At 36.4% G+C, this 26,226-nt stretch overlaps 1 protein-coding gene across 2 annotated transcripts in view; it reads right to left on the reverse strand.

The window, feature by feature from the left end:
• The window catches only part of LOC136031371 (probable E3 ubiquitin-protein ligase RNF144A-A), a 100,431-nt gene extending 74,642 nt beyond the window's left edge, over positions 1 to 25,789 (reverse strand). Inside the window, exons 1-2 of one of the 2 annotated variants that reach the window (XM_065710878.1) lie at positions 25,621 to 25,789; positions 10,195 to 10,805 (exon numbers count right to left, since the gene is read on the reverse strand). In XM_065710878.1, the coding sequence (XP_065566950.1) occupies positions 10,195 to 10,749 (555 nt within the window). In that variant the 5' untranslated portion in view covers positions 10,750 to 10,805; positions 25,621 to 25,789. Of the gene's footprint in view, positions 1 to 10,194; positions 10,806 to 18,681; positions 18,835 to 25,620 lie in introns of those variants that run through there. The other variant, XM_065710876.1, reaches the window with a different exon arrangement.
• Positions 25,790 to 26,226: the final 437 nt, after the last annotated feature.

The raw sequence follows: 26,226 nt of genomic DNA on the forward strand, positions 1-26,226 counted from the left end.
AGAATATATATCGAAGAATAAAAATATAATTATATATATATATATATATATATATATATATATATATATATATATATATATATATATATATATATATATATATATATATATATATATATATATATATATATATATATATATATATATATATATATATATATATATATATATACATATATACAAAAATCATTATATATATATATATATATATATATATATATACATATATATAAAAATAATTATATATATATATATATATATATATATATATATATATATATATATATATATATATATATATATATATCATTATATAAAGAATATAAGTTTATTTGAGCCAGCTTTGTAGATATATCTTGCGTAATTTACGAAATAATAATATTTGTTCGTCTAAATTTTTAACTTCGTTCCTTAAGAAAGACTTCGGTTTTTACATTAAACCGCTTAAATATGACAATAAAGCTTTTGTTTTCTATGGGATATTTATATAATCGGGGCCTTGCCTCTATAATATTGCTGTAATACATCGACTATTTCATTTGTTTCAATCATTCTGAGCGAAATGACTATTTTTAAAGGTTGATTTGATGCTATGTAGGGCTGCCGAGGCACCAGTACCAGGTGCATGGAGGATGGTTGGCTGTCCACTGATCGTTGTTAGTCGTTACAAAGGGCAGTATAACTTTCAATTTACAAATAAACATCTCCTGGCTTCCTACTATTGTGTTAGATAGAACGAGGCCCCAACAAAACATCATCAGTTTAGTATTTTTGCCAGCTGAAAAAGCTATTCGTTATTTAATCATACTTTTAATACCAAATTATTATCAATTAGTATTAAAACTTAGGCTTTTAAACAATTTTTTTTTTACTTTTAGTACTCAAGTTGTAAATTCTTATTTAACTTATATAGAACCATTCAAAATTCAATGATTCTTCAACAAGGTTAACAGACGATAAATAATTCATTTGTGCGACATACTTCATTTATGCTAATTATTGTCCAAGAGTTCAAGTCATTAAAAATGTTAATAGAATAATTAAGAGGCTTAATATTATACTATATTAACATTTACTTCTTAAATTTTATCAAAGGAGAATGTCAGTACTATTTTGTCTGTGGGATTGTGCAAACCCAAAAATTATGATTAAATACACAGTGTATGTATTAGTCTTAAGCATTGTGAATGGCGAAAGTGAAAGCGTGAACAGTACTATTCCTGAACATACCCTTCGAGAACCGAGGCAACTTTTGCCAAAGAAAATTATTGTTGGCTATCACAAGAGAACTGGATTAGCCCCCGTTGCAGATGCAGCACAGCCACTATTTTTTTTCGTTCCGCAGCCCTCAGTAGCAGTGAAAACTGAAAACAATATTGCTTCAAATGCGCAGAGCCTGCAACAGCAGTATCAACCAGTGCCGCAATACCCTCAAATCCCAATGCAGGTATATCAACAGCCAATGCAGCAACAGTATAAATCAGTGAGCTACCAGCAGCCAATGCAGCAATACGAACATTCAATGCAGTACCAACCGCAACATGATCAACCAATCCCATATCAACAGTCAATGCAGAATCAGCAGCAATATCCAATGCAGTACCAACAGCAATATAATCAACCAATGCAGTACCAACAGCAATATAATCAACCAATGCAGTACCAACAGCAATATAATCAACCAACGCAGTATCAGCAACAATATGAACATTCAATTCAATACGAACAGCAACAGAACCAACAAATCCCTTTCCAGAAATCAGTGCAGCTGAGTCATCCACCAGCAAACAAAAAAGACCAGGATAAACAACATAACAATTTGCAAACGCAGTTGCAAGAATCAAATGAACAGGAATTAGATAATGCAGATGAAAATACATTTGGTGAGGAAGACATTTCAACTTAGCTTACTGTTTGTGATATTATTTATTTGACTATTTTATTAAAACTGATTAACCATCTTAGATTACTTTGTTCGTCTAGTTTTAGTTTTTAGGCTAGTTTATCGATGCGATTAGCTAAAATTTTCTTGCCCGTCACATTTTCAACTCAGGTTACACTTGTTCCAGTCATTGGCCGCCCGTGAAAAAGTTTGGCTGTATGTTAAGTAGTGTGGTACAAGAGTTAGAACCTAGAACAGGCACAGCTTGGAAATTAATTTACTTTCAATCATTTTCTTGATTTCCGACGTAATATGTATTTAGGGATCTCCCACTCCGCACAAGAGGTTAGATTATGACCGGGTCTTACTTCCCATAAGGCTTGGCTGACTTCCAATACCCAACAATCTTGGTTGATTCCTACACTTTGTTAGATATGCTCATGACTGGAGCTTAGGGATTGCTTTTCACTTCCTCTACAGAGCTTGGAGATTTGACTCCGTTAAATATAAAAAAAATAATAAATTGCCCCCTCCTCAATAGCCCACTCTTCAAGCTATGTTTTTAGGGCTTCTATAAAGCATCTTATTCCAATTTAACGGCCCTTGTGTTTCAAAAGTAATTCTTAAATGATTGGGACAACAAGTCAAACCTTAGCGTAAAGAGTGAAGGATTGATGAGGGGGTAGCCCCCTCTCATAAACAGAAAAAATTCTGCTCGATTTAATATTTAACGTTACTCCTTACTTTTAGTTGAAAGAACGTCTTCAGTACCCATTTTCTGCCACGTGATGTACATCTTAGAACGTTAGATGTGTCGTGGAGTTCAGACACGCTCTGTAACATGGGGCGTAACTTGATATGGGGCAGGTGACAACTGCTCCTTTCAGACCTCGGTTTGACCCCCCCCCCCGACCTCAGCTTGCCCCACAGCTGAAATTTAGTTTCTTTCAAAATCTTGTCAAATCTAAGATATACATGCATAATGCAAGCACCAACAGAGACAGATCAATTTTTTAGTACATGTTTATCTTAACAGTACTATAAAGTACCTTTATAGTACTTTGTAGTACAAAATATTACCTTCATAGAACCAAATTGCTTCTTCTTAATTTTTACTGTCATTTTCACATGATTCTGGAAAATTGGCTTGAACTTTGACCTCCCCACCACCCCCCAGGATTTTTACAAAATTACGCCACTGTCAGTACCTGGTGGCGCTTGACACGCGTTAACTGGAGTACGAGACCTCTGAACCTGGGCTCCCCCTCTACACAAGAAGGATTTTAATCTTAATCAACATGGTTTCCCTCAAATTGCTAGGATGGAGAGTAATCTATTTGCTCATCATACCCGTTTATGTAGGGAAATTTGGAATGTGAAATCTGAACTGCTAACAGTAATCAAGTTTTAAACATATCAATATATTCCTAGGACAGGGATTATCAACCAATGCCTCGCTCTTGTGCTCGCTCTCAGTTTAACTCTTTCTCTTAACTCTACTTTTTAAAACAGTAAAAAAAACTTTAGCGTAAAGAGCAGGGCGTTGAGGAGGAAAAGCCCCTTTCATATACGGAGTAATTTCTGTTCGTTTTAAGTTTTAATGTCGCTCTTTACTTTCAGTTAAAAAAACTTGTTTTTTTTATATTTAATTTCTGGACGTTTTTGAATTAATGCATGTTTTGATCTTGGCTCTCCGCACATAAATAATTAAAACGAAATTTGCATATAATTTTTTTTGCTAAATGGCTGTCTCATAGTTTTAATCGGAAGATTTTAAGAAAAAGGAGCGAGGGAGCAGGCCTAGCTGCCCCCCAACTTTTTGATTACTTTAAAAAGGCAACTAGAACTTTTAATTTTTACGAACGTTTTCATTAGTAAAAAATACACGTAACTTACGTAACGAACTTGTATATTCGTATGTTTTTATTGCGTATATGAGGGGGGTTCACCCCTCGTCGATACCTCGCTCTTTACATCAATTTTTTTGGTCACTTAAAAGGGCACTAGAACTTTTAATTTCCGTTAGAATGAGCCCTCTTGCGACATTCTAGAACCACTGAGTCGATACGATCCCCCCTGGAGAAAAAAACGAATAAACACGCATCCGTGATCTGTCTTCTGGCAAAAAATGCGAAATTCCACATTTTGTTTGATTCTATGACTTTTAGGGGGTGTTTCCCCTTACTTTCTAAAATGATGCAAATTTTCTCAGGTTCGTAACTTGTGATAGGTAGGACTAATCTTCATGAGGCTTATATATTTAAAATCAGCATTCAAATGCGATTCTTTTGATCTAACTATTGGTATCAAAATTCCATTTTTTAGAGCTTCGGTTACTATTGAGCCAGGTCGCTCCTTACTGTTTGACAGACACAGTTCGTTACCACGAACTGTTTGACAAATTTCAATTGCGGAATTAAGTTTCTCTTTGGAGACGTCTTCACATATATTTTTTTTGTTATTTCAAACGCACACTATCAAGATTTCCTTTATCAAATTTGTATCATTTACCCATCTAAAAGTGTCAAATTATTCAAAAGACGATAAAACCAAAAGGCTCAATGAGACCAGAATACTAACAACAATTTGTTTTGACACAGATTATATGTTGCCAATATCCGTGTTAAGAAATCGGAACGGTGTTTCACTAAAGAAACATTAAAAAAAAATATCATTTTTTCTAAGTTGGGAATAGGAATCGATTTTATAGTGGTCTAGAAATACATGGTACTTGTGTATTATTCAGTACACACTCGAAGAGTGAAGTTAGGTTAATCCAAATGAAATATGCCCGAATATGATGAAAATATGATAATTTACAAACTAATTTGGGCAATATATTTGTACATTGGGGGGGGGAGAGTAAAGTATAGCGGGTCTGCATACAAGATATTTTAGCTACAGTTAATCTGCATATTATGAAGTAAGAATTGTTTTCCTAGCTTCACACGGTCCAAATGCTTTACCCCTTACCCCCCTCCCAAATGTGCAAATATATACCGGGGATTCAAAAAGACTAGATTCGGGAAATCGAGACTCAGCCCCGTTGGTTTGATCATAACACCTTTGTTTATACGCATCCATGTTAGCATATTGTCCTTATGCTTACTTTCATGGTATCGGTACTTGTATGATTGATTTAAAAACTTTTTCCACAAAACAAGTTTTTCAAAGAAAAGTGAAGAGCTCCGTTAAGCCAAGAATGAGCATAAATGAAGTCAAATAATCTTTCAAGCGTAAAACTACCACAAATCACTGTAAATAAATAACTAAAACTCAAAACATAGAGAAATTACAATAAATAGCCAAGTCAAACTCAAAACGAGCAAAAATTAACATGAGTAGGGCTGATAACCCCCATGCCTTCCCAAGACCAGAACACAATTTGCGCTTTATTGAAGAAAACAAAAAACAAATGACCGTTGATTGTCAGTTTAATTGACATATACTGATATTTATTCCATATAAGTTTTGATATTTTTTTTTATTAAAGTAAGAAAAGTGAAAACATTTCAAACGTATTTTGTTTTCAGTAGAATTAATTGTAGCAGCGTAAGCTTTAGAGGCAGTAGCAGCCACAGAGGTAGTAAGAATAGTAGTAGTATGAGCAGAAGCAGTAGTATTAGGATGCAAATATTTTCTTTTGGTTAGTTCAACATCCCTCACAACAAGCCCTGTTAGTTTCAACTTCACACACCTAACCGTTCCTAAGATATTGCTGTTACATCCTATGGACAACCTGCATACAGAAGGCATGTTCTCATTCAGTTCATCCCCCCTCAAAATTTCTTGAAAATTTCATCTTCATGTCCTTAGGCATAGTTGTAATAAGAGCCACGGTAGCAGTATTGGTATTACTAGTAATAGTATTGAACAGCGGTAGTACTACTAGCAGTACTATTCTCGGTAGAGAGTAGTACTGCTACTCTCGGTAGAGAGCGGTAGTACTACTCTCAGTAATACTACTCTCATCAAGTCCTGGATGTTTCAACTTAATACACTTAGCCATTGCTGATACGTCCTTTTAATAACCTGTCATGTTTATATGCTTCTTAAAATTTTCATCTCACTACTCTTAGCCCTATAAGTAGTTGCAATATAAGTAGAAGTACAGCAGTAAATGTAGCAGCAACAGTAGTATTAGCAGTAGTGTGCACATATTGCCTTTTGGTGACACGAGTTTCCCCTTTAAATATTTCCAGAAAATTTCAACCCAGATCCACACTTGAGGCACGCTATTTTGACAATGTGCATGCACATTGCGTTTTTGATTTACTTCAAGTTCCCACTTAATACTGTAAATGGAGTAGTTTGGTAGTATTAGTGGTGGTAGTTGTAGTAGTATTGATAGCATACAAATATCGCCTTTTTGATCACCTCCCTTATCATTTCCTGAATTTTCGAAATTAATATACTCAGTTATTCATGTGTCGTACCCTTTTGACAATCCATATTCAAAATGCCGCGTTTTAATTTAGTTCAACACTCCCTTCAACAATCCCTGAAAGGCTCACCTGAATACCCTTCGTCTTCTTCGAAAGTAAAGTTCTAACATGCATACCTTTCTCAATCACATATACTATGTGTAAACAATGAACGAATTGCCTAACTTTAACTTTTTTAACTTTAAGAAATAGAAAAAATATTAAAAGTTCAACGAATAAATATCAGTATATGTATACTAAACTGACGATCCACAGCCATTTTTTTCTTCAGTAAAGTGCAAATTATGTTCTAGTCTCAAAAAGGTATGGGGGTTGTCAAAGACATAATTTCCAGACCTTTCAATTACGCTGAACAAAATGGCCATTTCAAAATTTTGATTTGCTATGTTTTGGGAATTGATGGGCATGGGGGCGCTTGTTACCGTCCAATCAATTTCGACCAATAAAAAGGGCACTAGCCCTTTAAATTACCAATCGAATGTGAGCCTTTTTCGAAGTTTCTGCGACAACAAATGTCCATCTCAAAATTTCTATCAGATACATTTCGAGAAAATACGAGGTTTGGGGGGGGGGGGGTATCCACCCTTCGGTCACTCTGAACCTTAAAAGGACACTAGAACTTCTGATTACCAATCCAATGAGCCCCCTAGGAAGTTTATATGATCACCCTTTCCAAATATACCATGAATGCCCACAAGGGATAACTTACAATCCTTACTCCAAGGGCTCTGAGAGGGTTGTCATCTTCAAAAACATAATTTCTGTACCTTCACTTACGTTGAACAAAATGGCTATCTTAAAATTTTGATTGGATGTGTTTGGGAAAATGGTGGGCGTGGGAGGGGGTTAGTTGCCCTCCAATCACTTTCGACTACTAGAAAGGGCACTAGCCCTTTCAATTTCCAATCGAATGGGCCTTTTTCGAAGTTTCTACGACAATAAATGGCCATCTTTAAATTTCTATAAGATGCAATTCAGGAAAGTAAGAGATATGGAGGGGTATCCACCCTCGCATCACTCTGAATCTCAAAAAGGGCACCAAAACTCCTGATCAGCAATCCAATAAGCCCCCTCCGATGTTCATACGATCATCCTTTCTATATAAACCTTATATGCCCCCAGGGCATAACTTACAACCCTTGCACTTAGGGCTGTAGGAAGGGTGCCATCCTGAAATACATAATTTCCGGACCTTTCAACTACGTTGAACAAAATCCAATAGAATTAGCCCTTTTCAATGTATCTAAGACAACTATTTCGATACGAAGTGCCCTGGTCTAAAACCAAAAAAAAAACAAGAGCTAAGAGCTCATATGGCACTTGTGACGAGGTCGGAAGAGCCGAGAGCTCATATGGTACGAGGTCGGAAGAGCCAAGAGCTCATTTGGACGAGGTCGGAAGAGCCAAGAGCTCATTTGGCACTTGTGAGAAGGTCAGAACCTAAAGTTAAACTTTATAGCACAAGATCCTTCTAAATATCAAATTTCATTAAGATCTGGTCACCCTTTCGTAAGTTACAAATACCTCAATTTTCAAAATTACCTCCCCCCTCCCAATTCCACCAAAGAGAGCAGATCCGGTCCAGTTATGTCAGTCACGTATCTTAGACAGGTTTCTATTCTTCCCATCCAGTTTCATCCTGATCTCACCGCTTTAAGTATTTTCTAAGATTTCCGGTCCCCCCAACTGCCCCCCCCCCCAATTACGTTTGATCCGGTTGAGATTTAAAATAAGATATCAGAGTTACGAGGTCCTTCTAAATATGAAGTTTCATGAAGATCCGATCACTCCTTCGTAAGTTAAAAATACGTTATTTTTCTTATTTTTCAGAATTACCCCCCCCCCCCCCGCAATTGAGCGGATCCGTTCCAATTATGTAAATTACGTATGCAAAACTTTTGCTTATTTTTCCAACCAAGTTTCATCCCAATCCTTCCAATCTAAGGGTTTCCCATCATTTTAGGTCTCCCCACCCCAAACTTCCCCCAATGTCACCAGATCCGGTCAGGATTTAAAATAAGAGCTTTGAGCCACGATATCCTTCTAAAAATCAAATTTCATGGAGATCCAATCACCCATTCGTAAGTTAAAAATACCTCATTTTTTCTAATTTTTCAGAATTAACCCCCCCCCCAACTACCCAAAAGAGAGCGGATGCGTTCCGTTTATGTCAATCATCTATCTAGGACTTGTGTTTATTTTTCCCACCATGTTTCATCCCGATCCCTCCACTCTAAGTGTTTTCCAAGTTTTAGGTTTCCCCCTCCCAACTCCCCGCCCCCATCACCAGATCCGGTCGGGATTTAAAATAAGAGCTCTAAGACACGATATCCTTCTAAACATCAAATTTCATTGAGATCCGATCACCCGTTCGTAAGTTGAAAATACCTCATTTTTCTAATTTTTAAGACTTACTCCCCCCCTCCCAACTACCCCAAAGAGAGCAAATAAGTTCCGATTATGTCAATCATGTATCTGGGACTTGCGCTTATTTTTCCCATCAAGTTTCATCCCGATCCCTCTACTCTAAGTGTTTTCCAAGATTTTAGGTTTCCCCCCTCCAACTCCCCCAATGTCATCAGACCCAGTCGGGATTTAAAATAAGAGCTCTGAGACACAATATCATTCCAAACATCAAATTTCATTAAGATCCAATCACCCGCTCATAAGTTAAAAATACTTCATTTTTTCTATTTTTCCGAATTAACCGGCCCCTTCTCCCCCCCCCCCCAGATGGTCAAATCGGGAAAAGGACTATTTCTAATTTAATCTGGTCCGGTCCCTGATACGCTTGCCAAATTTCATCGTCCTAGCTTACCTGGAAGTGCCTAAAGTAGCAAAACCGGGACTTTAGGTTTTCCCCCTCCAACTCCCCCCAATGTCATCAGATCCGGTCAGGATTAAAAATAAGAGCTCTAAGACACAATATCATTCCAAACATCAAATTTCATTAAGATCCAAATACCCGCTGATAAGTTAAAAATACTTCATTTTTTCTATTTTTTGCGAATTAATCGGGCCCCCACTCCCCCCCAGATGGTCAAATCGGGAAAACGACTATTTCTAATTTAATCTGGTCCGGTCCCTGATACGCTTGCCAAATTTCATCGTCCTAGCTTACCTGGAAGTGCCTAAAGTAGCAAAACCGGGACCGACAGACCGACAGACCGACAGACAGACCGACAGAATTGGCGACTGCTATATGTCACTTGGTTAATACCAAGTGCCATAAAAAAATAATAATAGATTGTGCCCACATCACTCTTTACTTAGGCAGCGCTATTGCGCTACCTACGATATCCCAACCACGCTCAAGAGTGAAGTTAAGTCAATCATAATGAAATATACCAAAATATGATGAAAATATAATACTTTAGTAACAAAATTATGGAAAGTACAGAGAATTAGCGAAATCAGGGCGCCCAGAACGCATTATATTAAATACCTAACATAACCACCTCTATATATTAAGTATTTCATTAAAATATACGTCCATGGCATTTTATCTTGAACAGGCAAAGCTGATTATATCCGAATACACACATAGATACAGAGAGAAACTGGTTTTATTATACAGATAAAACATAAGTATGGTCGGGATATCATACAACTGTAAGTACCACTGCATCAATCGGACTGACATTGAGGTGGTTAAATGAGGAAAAGTTCAAGTTTAATCAAAGGCACAACCAATATTCTGTTTACAGAGGGGGGGCATTCAAAAGGCAGTTAAGTCATTAATAGGAACGATGTTTAGGCTACATTTCCCAAGCGTAGTGGCATATATCACTTACATACATTAGTATCAAATGTTTCGCAGCCAAATAATTTTTTCCAGAAAGACATGATAGAAGAGTACAAACTTACCTCAATACAATAGACACACTTGCACGTTTCTAATTCCAACATATCTGCCGCTAAGACGTCATCCAGGCAAAGCTTGCATATGACATTCTTTTTTTTAGCACTTCCATCACTTAAATTTCGGTCAGCAAACTTCCCCGTTTCTTGCACGTCATTTCCGCTTAAATGTTCACTTTGTGTCACTTCAATAATCTCCTCTGATGCTTCGATATCGACTTCTGTGACGATCGTTGCAGAAGACTCAACAATCCTCAGGCCAGTGATGGGATCTGAGCCCCAAAGCCAGGAGCCAGGAGAGTTCGGTCGACTACTTTCTAAGTTGGTGACTATTGTCTGCGTGGACTCAACATGACGAACTGGGGAAGACGGGGTTCGACGTAAGTTAGAAATGAAACGACGGATAAAATTTACATTAAGTTTTTTCTTTATATAACATTGGGAATCCGAAACTCGCTTGCCAATTGTTGATATTGTGCAGCACTTAGTTGTGGAAGTGAAACGATTTCGACGTTCTGAGCTCGTTGGGGAAGCAACTGCTAAAACGTCGATATCTGTCATACTTTTTCCTTTTCGATTCGTCAGGCAAAGGTAGGCTAATATGACACGTTTCCTTCCTAAAATTTAAAAAGTAATGCTAAGTTCAGAGGCACAGAAGCTTGACAAAATCCTTTAGAATTGTGTCGCTGTTTTCAACTTGATATCTTTTTCTAGAAATCCTTCAAGGTTCTGTTCAGAGCCAAAGGCTATAAAAATATTTCAAGTTTTCCTTGGAACCTTATAGGATATTTTGAAAAAAAGCAAAGATGAAAATGGCAACAAAATTCCTAACAATCCTTTTCAAAACCCTGTGACAGCAAATAAAAGGTAAGAAAAATGTATAAACAGAAGCGCCCACTCCTGTCAGAGAGCAGGACATTTTTTGGGGAAGGGGGCAAGTCATTAGGCCTATTGTATTGCCAAATGTTTTTTATTACACATTTTTTACTAATATACAGTTAGTCTTCTAGGGGAGGATAGGAGAGAATATGCGTTCTCTTGTCGTTCGTTGTCTATATATCAAGACAATGACGTTAGAGTCTTACAACAGTTTTTCACAAAATCAAAGACAAAATCCGTTAAAAATGATATAAGTAATGTCTTATTTTTATCTATAATGTTAATAAGTTTAAAAACCCACGTTTTACCTTTAACAACCTACGATCTTGTGATAGGCGACAAACAGTTTATATTACAAATACTTTTGATGTACAAAAGAAACACTGAACCAAAAGCAACGCTTTTGCTAAACCCTGTTTAACAAAAGTAAAACAGGGTTCTGTTTTGAGCCCTGCCATTTTTTACAGTGCTATTAGGGTCGCTACACGTTACATTCCCGATTACCTTATTGAACCCTACGTAGATGTATGTCACCTCAATGGCGGATCCAGGCGGCCGGGGGGGAGACCCCCCAAGATTTTTCCTGGCGCCCTCATTCCTTTTTTTTCTTTTACTCTTTTATTTTAGAATAAATTTGTCATTTGGTTATTTATTGGCACCTTTATCACATGGAGCCGCCCAACCCCCAAGATTTTTCTCGTTGGTGCCCTTGTCACATTGGGCCTCCCCCAAGATCTTGCTCTAGATCCGCCACTGTGTCACGTTTCCTACTCAGACACTACAGACTGCTGTGAATACTATTTATTCTAAATTAAAGGCGATTGTTTTTTTCAGTTGCCCCCTCAAAAACTGAATTCCTGGTTTTTGGTTCTAAACAATCTCCAAATATAATCATTCAAGTCGGTCCTGCAGAAATCTCTGTCTCTGCTTTACTTAAGTTTCTTGGTCTTCCGTTTGGCTGATCTATGAAAGCCACAAGGACACTTATTGTAAAAATTCTGAAGGAAAAACTGAGAAAAGCTTACGGTTTACTTGCTAAAATTAAAATACAATTTGATAAAAGAACGTTGGATAGGCTTTGTAATTCATTTTTTGGTCAGTTAAGGTATGCGTTCTATTATGAGCATAGTTTTTTTTTTTAGTTTTTAAGCAAATTAGTTTTTTTCGTGTTTTAGCAGTTTAAGAATATTATTGCCCTTATGTAGTTATTGTCTTGTTTTTTCTTTTCTCTTTTTATTTGCTCCTCTAGCGTTTGTTTTTGTATATAGAGGGTACAAATAAATTATTATTATTATTACACCAGTCATAGGAACAAAAGTAATGTCTACAAAACAGTATTCGGACACTTATTATAACGCAAAAACATGAAAGGTATTCCATGTCTGAGCTTTAGACAAAAATATCCCCAGAAAGCAGGCACGTAGCTCCAGCATTTTTATTTGAGGGCAAAAAGAGTCAGGGGGAGAGCCAAGGGACAAGGGCTATATAACAATTTTTTCTCCAGATTACTGGGGGGAAACTGCCCTACCGCCGAGACGATGCCACTGCCAGAAAACATAAAACGGAAAGCACAGCACTGTATTTGGTTTCTTGATTCAAGGGTTGGGTGGGGAGTTAGCTATGGAAAAAAATTCGTCCCATGCATTGAATAGCCGAGCCATTGGGCGCAATATTCAATTATTCACATTTTGGGGGAGCCTATTTATGTAATAAAAAGATTTTGCCGCTCTAAGAGATGAAAATTTTTGTTTATCAAAGAATTATTTTTTATTCCAAAATGTTAACTCATACAAAAAACGGGTAAAGCAAACGATTTTTTTTGGTGGGGAAACGATGTAGCTATTATACATAATTGCCAACCCGTCTTTTTTTTAGCTAAATTTTATTTAGGACAGATCAATCAGCTTTAAATAAAATGTTATAGACGTTTTGCATTTAATATCATTACTCTGCAATATTCAATGTCTTAGAACCAAGTAACTTATACCGTTTGGTCGCAACTAAATCTCAAAATGCAACACTTAATTTCTACATTGGATTAGCTACGATGCAATTGAGTTTTAGGGTTATTTTACATTTAAGATCATCTATATTACGGAAAAAAGGTTTTTTTCCGCAGTAGAAACTGCAGCACCAAAGAACTCACTGCAGCACCAAGTCACCGCTTGCCAGCACAGGTGCGTGCACTCGCCCTCCATCCCAATCTATTCAAACTTTCCTCGTACACCCTCCCAAGAAGTTCCAATTTCCTTTAAATCCTTTGGAAAGACTGCTTTCTATTCCATTCGGACACGGAGTTGGCAATCTTTCATCTTTTATCCGAAAAACATGATTTAGAAAAGGGACCATTACTAGGATCAGGCACGTACGCAGGAATCTTTTTCGGGGGGGGGGGCAAAACCTTCGAAAGAGCAGATATATAATAGCACTTTTTTTATTTAGTAACTAAATAAATGCAAAAAGCACGTATATCGGAAAAAACAGATTAACTCTAATCTGTAGTATTGTAGCGGATGGGGGGAAGAAGACTGAAGCCTCAAAAGTACGTTTAGGCTCAGGTTATGTTCATAGCGATTTAGAACCAGTGATTAATCAATTATATCCCACTGAAAGGGAAATTTTAGGGTTAACAGTGCAATATGGGTGCTATGGGGGGGGGTAGTTATTCTATTGCGAAAACATCGATTTTAATGAAAAATGATAGTTTCCAAAATTAATCCATTAAAAGCTGTACTTTATCCTGAAAAGGGTGGATAAACGCCCCAATATCAAGGATAATTCTATTTTGTTGTGGAAAGCAAACTCTCTTTACGAAAAAAAAACAGTACAATCGCAAATGACTTCAAAGAGGGTAAAAAGTTAGACAGAAATGGGTTAATAATTGGTCAGTTACTTGACCGGATAATTGCATGCTGTAAAATCCCCCAAAAAAAGCTTCACACATGTATCTAGATTCCTAATAAATGTCCTACTTTTGCCAGAAATCCCAAGAAACCATGGGGAAATTAAAGCATTTCACAAAATTTCGAGGGGGGCGGGTCCAAAGGCCCCCCCTGCGTACGTACCAGACTAGGATGTAAACAATAGTATTTTTTACTCTCTTTTTTGATACATTATCAATATATTCTAGTTTCTCAATTATTCCTCGTTTCCATTCTTAAAATGGTTTATCGAAAAAGGTAAAATATGTCATCTAGCTTCAGTTAAACCATATATAGTTAAGCATCTATAGTTAAGCCTCTTTGTATTCCTAAAGCAAAACCAAAGTAGAGAAGAGCTTGACAGCCTAAAATGCAGAGTGTATCGAACAGTTCGTGGTAACGAACTGTAGTAAGGAGCGACCCGGCTCAATAGTAAACGAAACTCTAAAAAACGGAATTTCGATGCTAAAAGATATATCAAAAGAATCGGATTTTTATGCTGATTTTAAATATATAAGTTTCATCGAATTTAGTCTTTGTCATCCAAAGTTACGAGCCTGAGAAAATTTGCCCTATTTTGGAAAATAGGGGGTAACACCCCCTAAAAGTCATAGGATCTTAACGAAAATCACACCATCGCATTCAGCGCATCAGAGAACCCTATAGAACAAATTTCAAGGTCCAATCTACAAAAATGTGGAATTTCGTATTTTTTGCCATAAGACAAATCACGGGTGTGGGTTTTTAATTGTTTGTTTGTTTTTTTGTTTTTTTTTCCAGGGGTCATCGCATCGACCAAGTGGTCCTAGAGTGTTGCAAGAGGGCTCATTCTAACCGAAATGAAAAGTTCTAGTGCCCTTTTTAAGTGACCAAAAAAATTGGAGGGCACCTAGGCCCCCTCCCACGCTCTTTTTTCCCAAAGTCAATGGATCAAAATTTTGAGATAGCCATTTTGTTCCGCATAGTCGAAAACCGTAATAACTATGTCTTTGGGGATGACTTACCCCCCACAGTCCCTGGGGGAGGGGCTGCAAGTTAAAAACTTTGACCAATGTTTACATACAGAAATGGTTACTGGGAAGTGTACCGATGTTATCAGGGGGATTTTTTTTGGTTTGGGTGTGGGGTTAGGGGGAGGGGGCTATATGGGAGGATCTTTCCTTGGAGGAATACTTTATGGGGGAAGAGAAATTCAATGAAAAGGGCGCAGGATTTTCTAGCATTACTATGAAAAAAAAAACAATGAAAATATAAACATGGAAAAAGTTTTTTCAATTGAAAGTAAGGAGAAGCATTAAAACGAACAGAGATTATTACGCATATGAGGGGTTCTAAAAATACTTTAGTATAAAGAGCGAGGTATTTAGGAGGAGATAAATACTTCGCTCTTTATGCTAAAAATTTTTTTAAGTAATTTCAACTATTTATTCTACGGCCTTTCTGATTCAGGGGTCATTCTTAAAGAATTGGGACAAAACAAGATTTAGCGTGAAGAGCGAGGTATTAACGAGGGGACCAACCCCCTCATATATATAATCAAAAATATAATAATATAAAAGTTTGTTACGTAAGTTAATTCTTAAGTTACGTATATTTCTTACTAATAAAAACGTTCGTTAAAAATTAAAAGATCTAGTTGCCTTTTTGAGTAACCGAAAAATTGGAGGGCAACTAGACCTCCTTCCCCACCCCTTATTTCTCAAAATCGTCTGATCAAAACTAAGAGAAAGCCATTTAGCCAAAAAAGAATTAATATGCAAATTTCATTTTAGTAATTTATGTACGGAGAGCCAAAATCAGACATGCATTAATTCAAAAACTTTCAGAAATTAAATTAAAAAAAAACAAGTTTTTTTAAATGAAAGTAAGGAGCGACATTAAAACTTAAAACGAACAGAAATTACTCCGTATATGAAAGGGGCTTTTCCTCCTCGACACCCCGCTCCTTGCGCTAAAGTTTGATTCTTTCTCGCAACTCTACTTTTTAAAACAATAAAAAACTTTAGCGTAAAGAGCGGGGTGTCGAGGAGGAAAAGCCCATTTCATATACGGAGTAATTTCTGCTCGTTTTAAGTTTTAATGTCGCTCCTTACTTTCATTTCAAAAAACTTGTTTTTTTTATTTCTCACTCAGGAGCCAAATTGTTTTTAAAAGTTGTGAATAAACAAAAAGTTGTGATTAAAAGTTGTGTTTTTAAAATCAGGAGACAAAATTGTTTTAAAAAGTAGAATTGTGGCAAAGAATCAAACTTTAGCGTAAAGAGCAAGGGATTGCGGAGGGGACAACCCATTTTATATACGGAGTAATTTCTGTTCGTTTTAAGTTTTAATGTCGCTCCTTACTTTCAGTTAAAAAAACTAGTTTTTTTTTATTTAATCGCAATAAGAAATTATTCCAATTGTTAATAAATACAGTTAGTGAAATGAATGAACCTTTTTAGCTTGTAAAATGTTAGCTTTTATCACACAGTCTTGCCTGAACTTTTCGTTGAGAAGTGATGATACAAGGCTATTTTAAAAAATGGATTTTTAACCAAGAACTTTTATTGTAAGTTTTTTTGTGTTATTTTTATTATTTTCTTTGCTGAAGACGACCCTTAGATATAGGACCGAAATATTCAAATAGGTTTTGTTAATTCGCTGTCTTGGGAAAAAAAAAGTCTTTATTATTCTCTCTTCTGTATTTGTAGGAGCATTACCGTATCGTGGCTATTAAAAATCGGAACATTAATTTTTTTTTAGCTTGGATGCGCCCGAGGGGGCACTAACTTTCAGATATCACGTACACCAAGTGATTGAAAGGGTACGACCTCGCACGTGGTAAATGGATTTGCTGTATCTATTTGTGGCATATGGCCTACCATTCAATGCTCCTACCATTCTAGCTCCCTCCCCTAATGGGGCAAGATATATAAAACACCATGACTAGACCTATATGCAAAAGTTTGCTGATCTTATCCTGTTATTTTTGATTGCATTGTCAACCAAACGTCGGTAAGAAATGAGCACACAAAAAAAAGCAAAATCAGCGAACTTTTGTATATAGCCTAACATACAAGTAGCCTATATCTAGCCCACTTAGAGAGGGGCCTGTTACCCCATAACAACGGTAAGCTAGTGATAGTTGTATTTGAAAAAGAGATTGAATTGAGAATTGAATGATATTTTTTTTTTATTTCTGACCTATATACAAAATTGGTGTAGGCCTACTTCTAGACTAGGACAAAAATAAGATAGAACTTCTTGCTATCTCAGAGAGGAGTTAGGTTAGGAAAATGAAACTTTCAGGGATGAGTCTACAGGCTAATGTATGTCCCGGGAAGGTATTTTGAAGTACCTACCTCCACTCTTTCTCCCTCTAGAGGGCCCTGACCTTTGATGACCTTCAAAAATATATGTGTTATAAAAGTGAAACCTTGCAAAATAGATCTTCTGCTTGAATGAAGTGCAACAAAAATTGCTTTCATCTTCACAACTTTGCCCAATCCCAAATTTATAAGATTTTAAAGATATACATTTCCTACATTTTGAAAAAAAAAAACATTGATATGGCTCAGGATTCTACACAAATAACAGTAATTGCATTTTCAGAACTAAAGGCAGAGAAAAAGCAACTGGTAGGCTAACTGAAAATTAAGGTAAAATGTTGTTTTGTCAAAATTTAAAAGGTATAGACCTGTAATGTAGGCGAATTTCAGGGCTCTCTAGAGGGAGAAGGAGTGGAGGTGGGTACTTTAAAATACCTTCCCGGGATATACTTTAGCCTGTAGAACCATCCCTGAAAGTTTCATTTTCCTAACCTAACCCCTTTCTGAGATAGCAAGAAGTAACTCAACTATAATTTTATCCTAACTTTAAATTCTGCATTCATTTTCTTTCCATATATAATAATCACTGCCTTCATAATTGCGATCCATCCCTTCTCCCTCAACGAGGTCAGTAGTGGCGTAATTTCACCAAAATCGTGTGGAGGGGGGAAGTTGGATCCAATTATCCCAAATCAAGTGAAAATGACAGTACCATAAGGGCGAAGATATACTAAAGAACACTGACTTGTTTCTCTGGATACTTAAATGTACAGGCGTATCTTAACAAAAAAAATCAACTTGGGGGGGGGGGGGAACTGAAGTCTGGTGGGGGGGCAAACTTGGGTTTGGAGGGGGCAGTTGTCCCCCTGTCCCAAAGCAAATTACACCCATGAAGGCCAGATATAGCCTTAGGTTGTATACAAAACGTTGTCTAGGCTTTTTTTCCGATTTTGCTTTATTATATGAGCCATTTGAGGCTCATATTTATTATATGAGGCTTTAGCATATGAGCCAGCTGTTGGTGAGATATAGGCACAAAAATAACAGCAACCCTACAAAATCGGCAAACTTTTGAATCTGGTCAAGGGCTATGCCTAGCCTCATTTGGGAGGGTCGACCCAATTACAAACAGCAGCAATTATTATAGGCGCTATTGAAGTAGAGAATCATATAGTATATTTCTTTTTTTAATATCCGATTGCTGTCCTATAAGAACGATTAACCAAATCAAGGCATTTGTTTGTTTTTTTTAATCTCACCCTCAACAAAAAGAAACTATCAAGACCCTTCCCTCCGTAATATGCCTACAACCATTGTTCTCGTAACAGAATGGATAGCCTCAATTCCTCAGAAAAATTTCAGACAGACAATTAAGAGAATTCTAACCTGATGTATTTCAAACTCAATATTTAAATAAACATCTCTAGTTAGTTTTTCACTTGGGTAAAAAGTTTCAAAATGAAAACACAACTGTATTCATAGCAGAGAAAATTGAACAGAAACCGCGCATGGGATGCTACCGGTGACGTAACTTTAGAGTCCACGTGCAAGTCGCATGGCTTAAACTGGAAACAATGGATCGATAACATAGCGGCGTCAAACCAGACTTCATTGGCTAAAAAAGAGGCGGGTAGATTGAACTCAAAACAGGTAATGAAGGGTCATACCCCTGAGCATGTTAATCACTTAGGAATAGTTATAATTTATTCAAATTAAGATTGTTCCATGGAAAATTGCATAGGAAACGTTTAAGTTTTTCCTGGAAGGTGGGTGGGTCTATTACACATTGTTCACGTTTTCTTTTTTACTTTTATTGAAGTGACTTAATTTTTGGAGGATATTTAGCCGTAGAAATGCCTTATTGGAAGTACTAAATGAAGCTACTAGAATGTCTGAAACTCCATTTTGGTTCCTCTAAGGGGCCCTTAAAGTGACCCTATTCAAATTTTTTTTCGCTAGTAGAACAAAAATACTAAATGGAAAAAAAGTCAATTTGACTCCCCCTTCAATGCTCTAAGCAAATATAATAATCAATGTTGTTCTAATTTGGTCCCACGCACTCTCCCCCCTAATGAGGCCAAATAGAGCTCTAGAAAAAAGTTTGCTGTTTTTTTCTAATTTTCATTATCTGGTATTATAGAACAACTGATGTTGAGAAATAAGCACAAAAATAATACTCCCATAAAATAAAAAAAAATAACCCAAAAATAAGCATACTTGTGCATTTAGCCTAGGATTATAATTGGTCCCATTAGGGGCTGTGGCACAGTTACGGTAACACGGGCGGTAATTATGCACCTTCCTTCCCAGCAAAAAGAAAACGCTACAACAACAAAAAGGGTAGAGCCATTCGATTTCTATTTAACAACTTAAAAATATAAAGGTCGCTCTCGTGACAATCTCGTTCGGACCCTCATAATAGGATCAGATCTAGCGCTAGGCTATATACAAAATTTAACTAACCTTATTGTTTTTTTGTTTTTGTTTTTTAAATTAGTAGTATTATCAATTATGAATCAATTGTCGATGAGAAAAAAGCAAAATAAGATAATAAAAACCAACAGAAAAGTAAAGTTTTGTTTAAAGCTAAGGGTTATACCTGGCCAGAAACGCAGATAAGGAATAGAGGCCCCCCACAAAGAAAATTCCAATGTGCCAGCATGCAGTGGCCACGCCCTAGAACTTTAAATGTATCCAGCATCTTAAACAGGATGATGTGTCCGCATCGAGTGTTGAATGGGGAATTGCACGGTACTACTCTGTGGTTAGTGTATCCTTCAAACTGGGAATGAAGGTATATGCCTCCTTAAGAATCACCAGAGTGATTCTTGCATTCGGAAAGAAAACTGGATGGTTTATTTCTTTATTTCGAACCATGTCCATCACACACTTTAAAACCCCCTTTAGAGCTCAACATGGTATTTTTCGGTTGCGGATACTATATTTGGAAAGAGGGTATTAGTGCTACTGCTAAATTACCCTCCAGAAGGAAACAATATAGAATTCTAAAAACTACTGTAAAGGATTCTATAACGCCTGCTAATATCATTCCTTAAAGTGCGTCAATGAACTTTATCCCATCCCAACGGTCGAATACATACACCGAGTTGTATATAAGTTACACTTAGTTCCCACTGTTGCGTCAACCCCGATACGATTCTTTTTTTTTAATCAGAACAACACTTGTGATTTGTCGCATGAGTTGAAAATATTTGACGCATCTGACATTACAGCAAAACGGATGGTTTTGCGCCATTTGTCGCACGATTTGTGTCATTTGTCACATGTTGCAGGATTTTGCGCGAAATCACAGCAGTGGTTCCAGAGTTATCGTGAATGTCCGAAATATCTTTTTCTCACCTTGGATCTTGTCAGCGTTGCCAGTCAACTTTTTCAATTTAATGCAAGGTTTGATGATGAAAGGTTAGGTCAGGTTCGGCTAGGTTTTTAACCCATTTCTGATCTATACAACCAAATTTAACCTAACCTAACTCAGACTAACATAATCGAACCTAACTTTAACTTTTACCGTTGTAGCTTGCATAAGACTGAAAAAGCTGACTTGTAAAGATAACTGAATCCAAACAGAGAAAAAGGAATTTCGGACATTTACCGCTAAATGTCGACATTAGCCAGATTTCAGACATTCATGGTAACATATACACAGCGAACTTTCCATACATTGAACTGTATAGCGTGTTTTTCGTTTAATCAATTTGAAGGGAAAAGCACATTGAGAGGTGTGTTCATGTTTTATCTTGGTAAAAAAAAAAAAAAAATAGCCCATTTCATGCTACATACACAGGACTTTCAGGAAGAGATCGGCAGATGCTTTTTTCAGCAGGGGCGTAGCTCCACTATTTTTATTGGGGTGGGGGCAAGAGGTGGTGCTATTGAAATAGGGACTATTCAAGCGGGCAATGAAGAAAAGCAACTAGATGACAAATACGCTACTTGTTGAATTTAAAAACATTACACAATACATTATAAACAGTAAACATACATTAAACGATCATAAATATAAGTGCTGGTGCTCGGCTTTTACTGAAATTAAATAAAAAAAAACAAGTTTTTTTAACTGTAAGTAAGGAGCGACATTAAAACTTAAAACGCACAGAAATTACTTCGTATGTGAAAGAGGCTGCTTCCTCAACAACGCCCCGCTCTTTACGCTAAAGTTTGACTCTTTCTCTCAATTCTTCTTTTAAAAACAGTAAAAAACTTTAGCGTAAAGAGCGGGGCGTTGATGAGGAAGCAGCCTCTTTCATATACGAAGTAATTTCTGTGCGTTTTAAGTTTTAATGTCGCTCCTTACTTACAGTTAAAAAAACTTGTTTTTTTTATTTAATTTCTGAGCGTTTTTGAATCAATGCATGTTTTGATTTTGGCTCTCCGCAGAGGAATAATCAAAACGAAATTTGCATATTAATTTTTTTTGGCTCAATGGCTTTCTCATAATTTTGATCGAATGCTTTTGAGAAAAAAAGAGCGGGGGACGAAGCCTAGTTGCCCCCCGATTTTTTGGTTAATTAAAAAGGCAACTAGAACTTCTAATTTTTTACGAATCTTTTTATTGGTAAAAGATTTACGTAACTTATAAATTAGCTTACGTAAAGAACTTTTGTATTCTCATGTTTTTATTACATATATGAGGGGATTCGCCCCATCGTCAGTACCTCGCTCTTTACACTAAAGCTTAAATTTTATCCCAATTCATTAAGAATGACCCCCTGAATCACAAAAGCCGTAGAATAAGTAGTTGAAATTACTGAAAATACTTTAGCGTAAAGAGCGAGGTATTAGAAGGAGGTGAGCCCCACATATGGGTAATAATTTCTGTTTGTTTTAAGTTTTATTGCTGTTCCTTACTTCCAGCTGAAAAAGCTTTTTCACTTCTATTTTTTAATTGTTTTTTTTTTTAAATAATGCTAGTAAATCCTGCTCTCCCTTCATGGAAATTTTCTTCTCCCATTACAAATTCTCGAAGGAAAGTTCCCCCAGCATATCCCCCTCTTCTCAACCCCTCCCCCAAACAAAAAAAGTCCTCCTGAAAACGCCTGTATACTCCCCAATAACCATTACTATATGTAAGCACAGGTCAAAGTTTGTAACTTGTTGCCCCTCCCAAGGGGACTGTGGGGGAGTAAGTCGTCCCCAAAGACATAGTTATAAGGTTTTTCGACTACGCTGAATAAAATGGCTATCTCAGAATTTTGATCCGTTGACTTTGGGAAAATAATTAGCGTGGGAGGGGGCCTAGGTGCCCTCCAATTTTTTTGGTCACTTAAAAAGGGCACTAGAACTTTTCATTTCCGTTAGAATGAGCCCTCTTGCAACTTTCTAGGACAACTGGGTCGATACGATCACCCCTGGGAAAAAAAAAAAAAAAAAACAAAACAAAAAACAAATAAACACGCATCCGTGATCTGCCTTCTGGCAAAAAATGCAAAATTCCACATTTTTGTAGATAGGAGCTCGAAACTTCTACAGTAGGGTTCTCTGATACGCTGAATCTGATGGTGTGATTTTCGTTAAGATTCTATGACTTTTAGGGGGCGTTTCCCCCTATTTTCTAAAATAACGCAAATTTTCTCAGGCTCGTAACTTTTGATGGGTAAGACTAAACTTGATGAAACTTATATATTCAAAACCAGCATTAAAATGCGATTCTTTTGATGTAGCTATTGGTATCAAAATTCCATTTTTTAGAGTTTTGGTTACTATTGAGCCGGGTCGCTCCTTACTACAGTTCGTTACCACGAACTGTTTGATTGTCAGCAATTAGCTATTGCAGACGACAGTACTATAGTGTAAACAGGTTTTCAGGTAGGCGAAGGTGAATGTTGTATGCACTCGGGTTTTTTTTAGCCAGATTCGCCACTAATACTGCAGTATATGCCTCCCCCTTCACTTCTCACAACCCCACACCTAGCACAGGATGCTCAATCCTACAACTGAACCCAGCTCTAATCTAATCACCCCGGTATAGCGCTGTTCATTTGCTTGTGACTTTGAATAGATTTTGACTCGGTAAGATTTAATTTGTTTTACTAAACTTATAATATACCAGATTTATTGAAATATTATTTATGATTTTTTACTAAACTGATTTGTTTGTGGGTTCGTCGATTTATATCATTAAATATCATTAATATCAGCGGACCAAAGCCGAAACAAAAATTATAGGCAGCACAATAGAGTTGTCTAAGTAAAGATACAGGATAAATCAAAGTATTAACACAGATTGCAAAACATCACATTGTGAGATGTTCCTCACATTTAAATAGAGACCATTTTTTTTAAATCTGAAAGGGTATAAAGTTAGAATTAAACGTGAAAGCTAATACTGTTATAATTTATCTGTTGGGCAAAGTTTGAAGAAGAATATCCAGGAAACCTGATCAATTATTGGCATAATCATAACATGAACCTTCAAGTAAAAATTGCCAAGGATGCCAGTTGGAAGGGAAAATTGACTCCTAGAGTTTGAAAATTACCTTCCCCTTTGTTTCTTTATTTAAAAAAAAACGAATTCTATAAAAACTACGCAAAAATTTTTATTTTTTAAATAAGGGCAGGGGGAGGGTAAACATTTCCAGAGGGGGTTAAACACTGAATATAGTACTGTATAGTAGCACTGTATAGCACTGGTGTTGTGTGAAATGCGACTAATTTAAGCCATAATTTTTAGCACATTTCTGTCAGTTCTTTATTTGGAGCTGGTTAAAAGAAATATTAGAAAAGCGAAATTAGCAAGAAGTCAGCACGGTATTGTAAATAGAGTCAGTTCAATATTTATACTTTAGTATATAAATCCAAAACCCAAAGAATAGGACATTATCAGCGCTTATTAGGTATTTTAATGACAAATAAGAAATCGGAGTTTACATTAAATACTGGAAATAAAAACAATTAAATAATTCCTGGAGCGGATCCCCCTCTACCAAATTCCATGACCAAACTACAACCGATTTTGCCTATCTAGTTATAACATGAATATCATTATAAAAATCATTAAGTCTTATTTTATTTTTCAATGATTTCTTTTTCACTCAAGAAATGATACTCACTGTATATCTACCTTCTTATTCTTCAATGATTCCATTTATGTCATATTTGCAAATGTAGAGGGTATATTCATTTCCAATTTTGAAAGTTTTAAAACAAGAGCTTCAGTCTTGCACCAATGGATTTTAGGAAGGAAAAGCACCTTAAATGTGAGGGGGGGGAATGACCAGGGCAAATCTGGCGAAACAGGAAGAATAGAACGTTTTTCAATTTTTCCATTAGCTAAGCTAACATTTTCAGTTGAAAAATATCAATGTGGAACATATTATGAAGTGTGATTGACCGCTATTTTTCTCGTTTTCCTTATTTTAAAAAGGATCATGGATTAACCAGAAAAAAAGTATGTTCAAAATAAAGAGTAAATTTGACATTTACGACAAGGAACAGTTTTAGAGCTACTTAATAAATTATCCTTTTTTCCAAATTATTGGGGGGAGGGCGAATGCCCCCCCTCTTAGCGTCGCCATTGTTTTTCAGGCTCCTAAAATATTTCCTTTTCTTTCAAGAACAGTCAGGGTCAGAAATAAGGCTTTAATGCTTCTAGGTCCAAGCATATTTGTTATTCTGTTTTTGCGAGATCTTCGGGAGAATCCCATATAATTTTGAAATAGTGGAGGCGATGAATGCAACGCAACTGATGAGCCAAAAGTAATGGAAGAGACAAGTGACACCGAACTCTCAGCTACCATTCTAGGGGAACATCTGACAGTTTATATGTGGCCACAGAATTCCTGTGTTGTTTAAAATCACTTTTCTGCAAATACACAGCGCAGCGGCAGAGCGCACCTAACACATGGGTGATAAATCACATTAGCCTAGTTCAGCTTTTGTTAAGAAAAAAATCACCCAGTGATAATTTATTGCGCCCCTAGGCCCGGGCCTAGTGGGCTTAATGGTAAATCCTGGCCTGAGAAGTGATTTATTCTGGAAAAAATAATCTAGAGCTAAATGTAGCAAACACATACACATAATTGTTCTCATGGGCAGGAAAGAGGTGGAGAGACTATTTTCCTATGATTTTGAATTAAATAGTGCTCCAATTTCCCATATTCATCGCAACTCGTTGATCCGCATATATTTCGTGCTGATACTTGATGCAGAAAGCGCCTCTTCTTTTATTATTATTGTTTCGGCCACTTTTTTCGACTCGACTTGAAAAGCTGCGAGAGAAAAACGCAGATTTGTAAGTATTCAGGCTGCGTCAATTGACGACAGTGATTTAAAACCTTATCTTAAATTCTAAAACTTAAAAATTACCTAGGTCCTGAAACAGCAAATGTGTCCACAATATCACATTACTCCATATTTCTAATCATTTTCCATCATTCATTAACATTAACGAAAATCTTTGTTGAAGACTAAGAGAGGAAAGCAGAACTAATGACAAAAGGAAATCGAAACATAGCCTATTTATAACGGTTTCTATTAGATTCTAATAGACCCCTAATGATGGGCAAGTTAGATGGCAGCATTGTCAAATCTTGCCTTCATTTATTAACCCATATTTGTGAAGTGTTCAGCCAATTGTCATCTTTTTTGTTGTTTTTGAGAAAACAGCAATAGCTCTAGGAGACAAAACCAAAAGTCCCCCCTAAACTTGTTAGAAATAGATGTATTATATTTTTTAAAAGGTCCAAGTAGAATTTTAGTTAAATATAAAGTTTTTCTTAAGCATTATGCCCTCCCCCTACACTTGAAAAAAACTAGCCCACTCCTAACTTTCCCTGATTAGTTTCTATTGTAGCTCATTAGACATGGTTTATATCAAGGAGCTGAGAACATTAAAACAGTTTTAGAACCTAGGCTTGGCAAAATCTTTTGATTTATGAGGATTTTATCCGAAGTGATTGTCATTTTTTTTTT

Source organism: Artemia franciscana, chromosome 9 (genome assembly GCF_032884065.1).
Source record: "Artemia franciscana chromosome 9, ASM3288406v1, whole genome shotgun sequence".
In the NCBI taxonomy this organism is placed as follows: Eukaryota; Metazoa; Arthropoda; class Branchiopoda; order Anostraca; family Artemiidae; genus Artemia; species Artemia franciscana.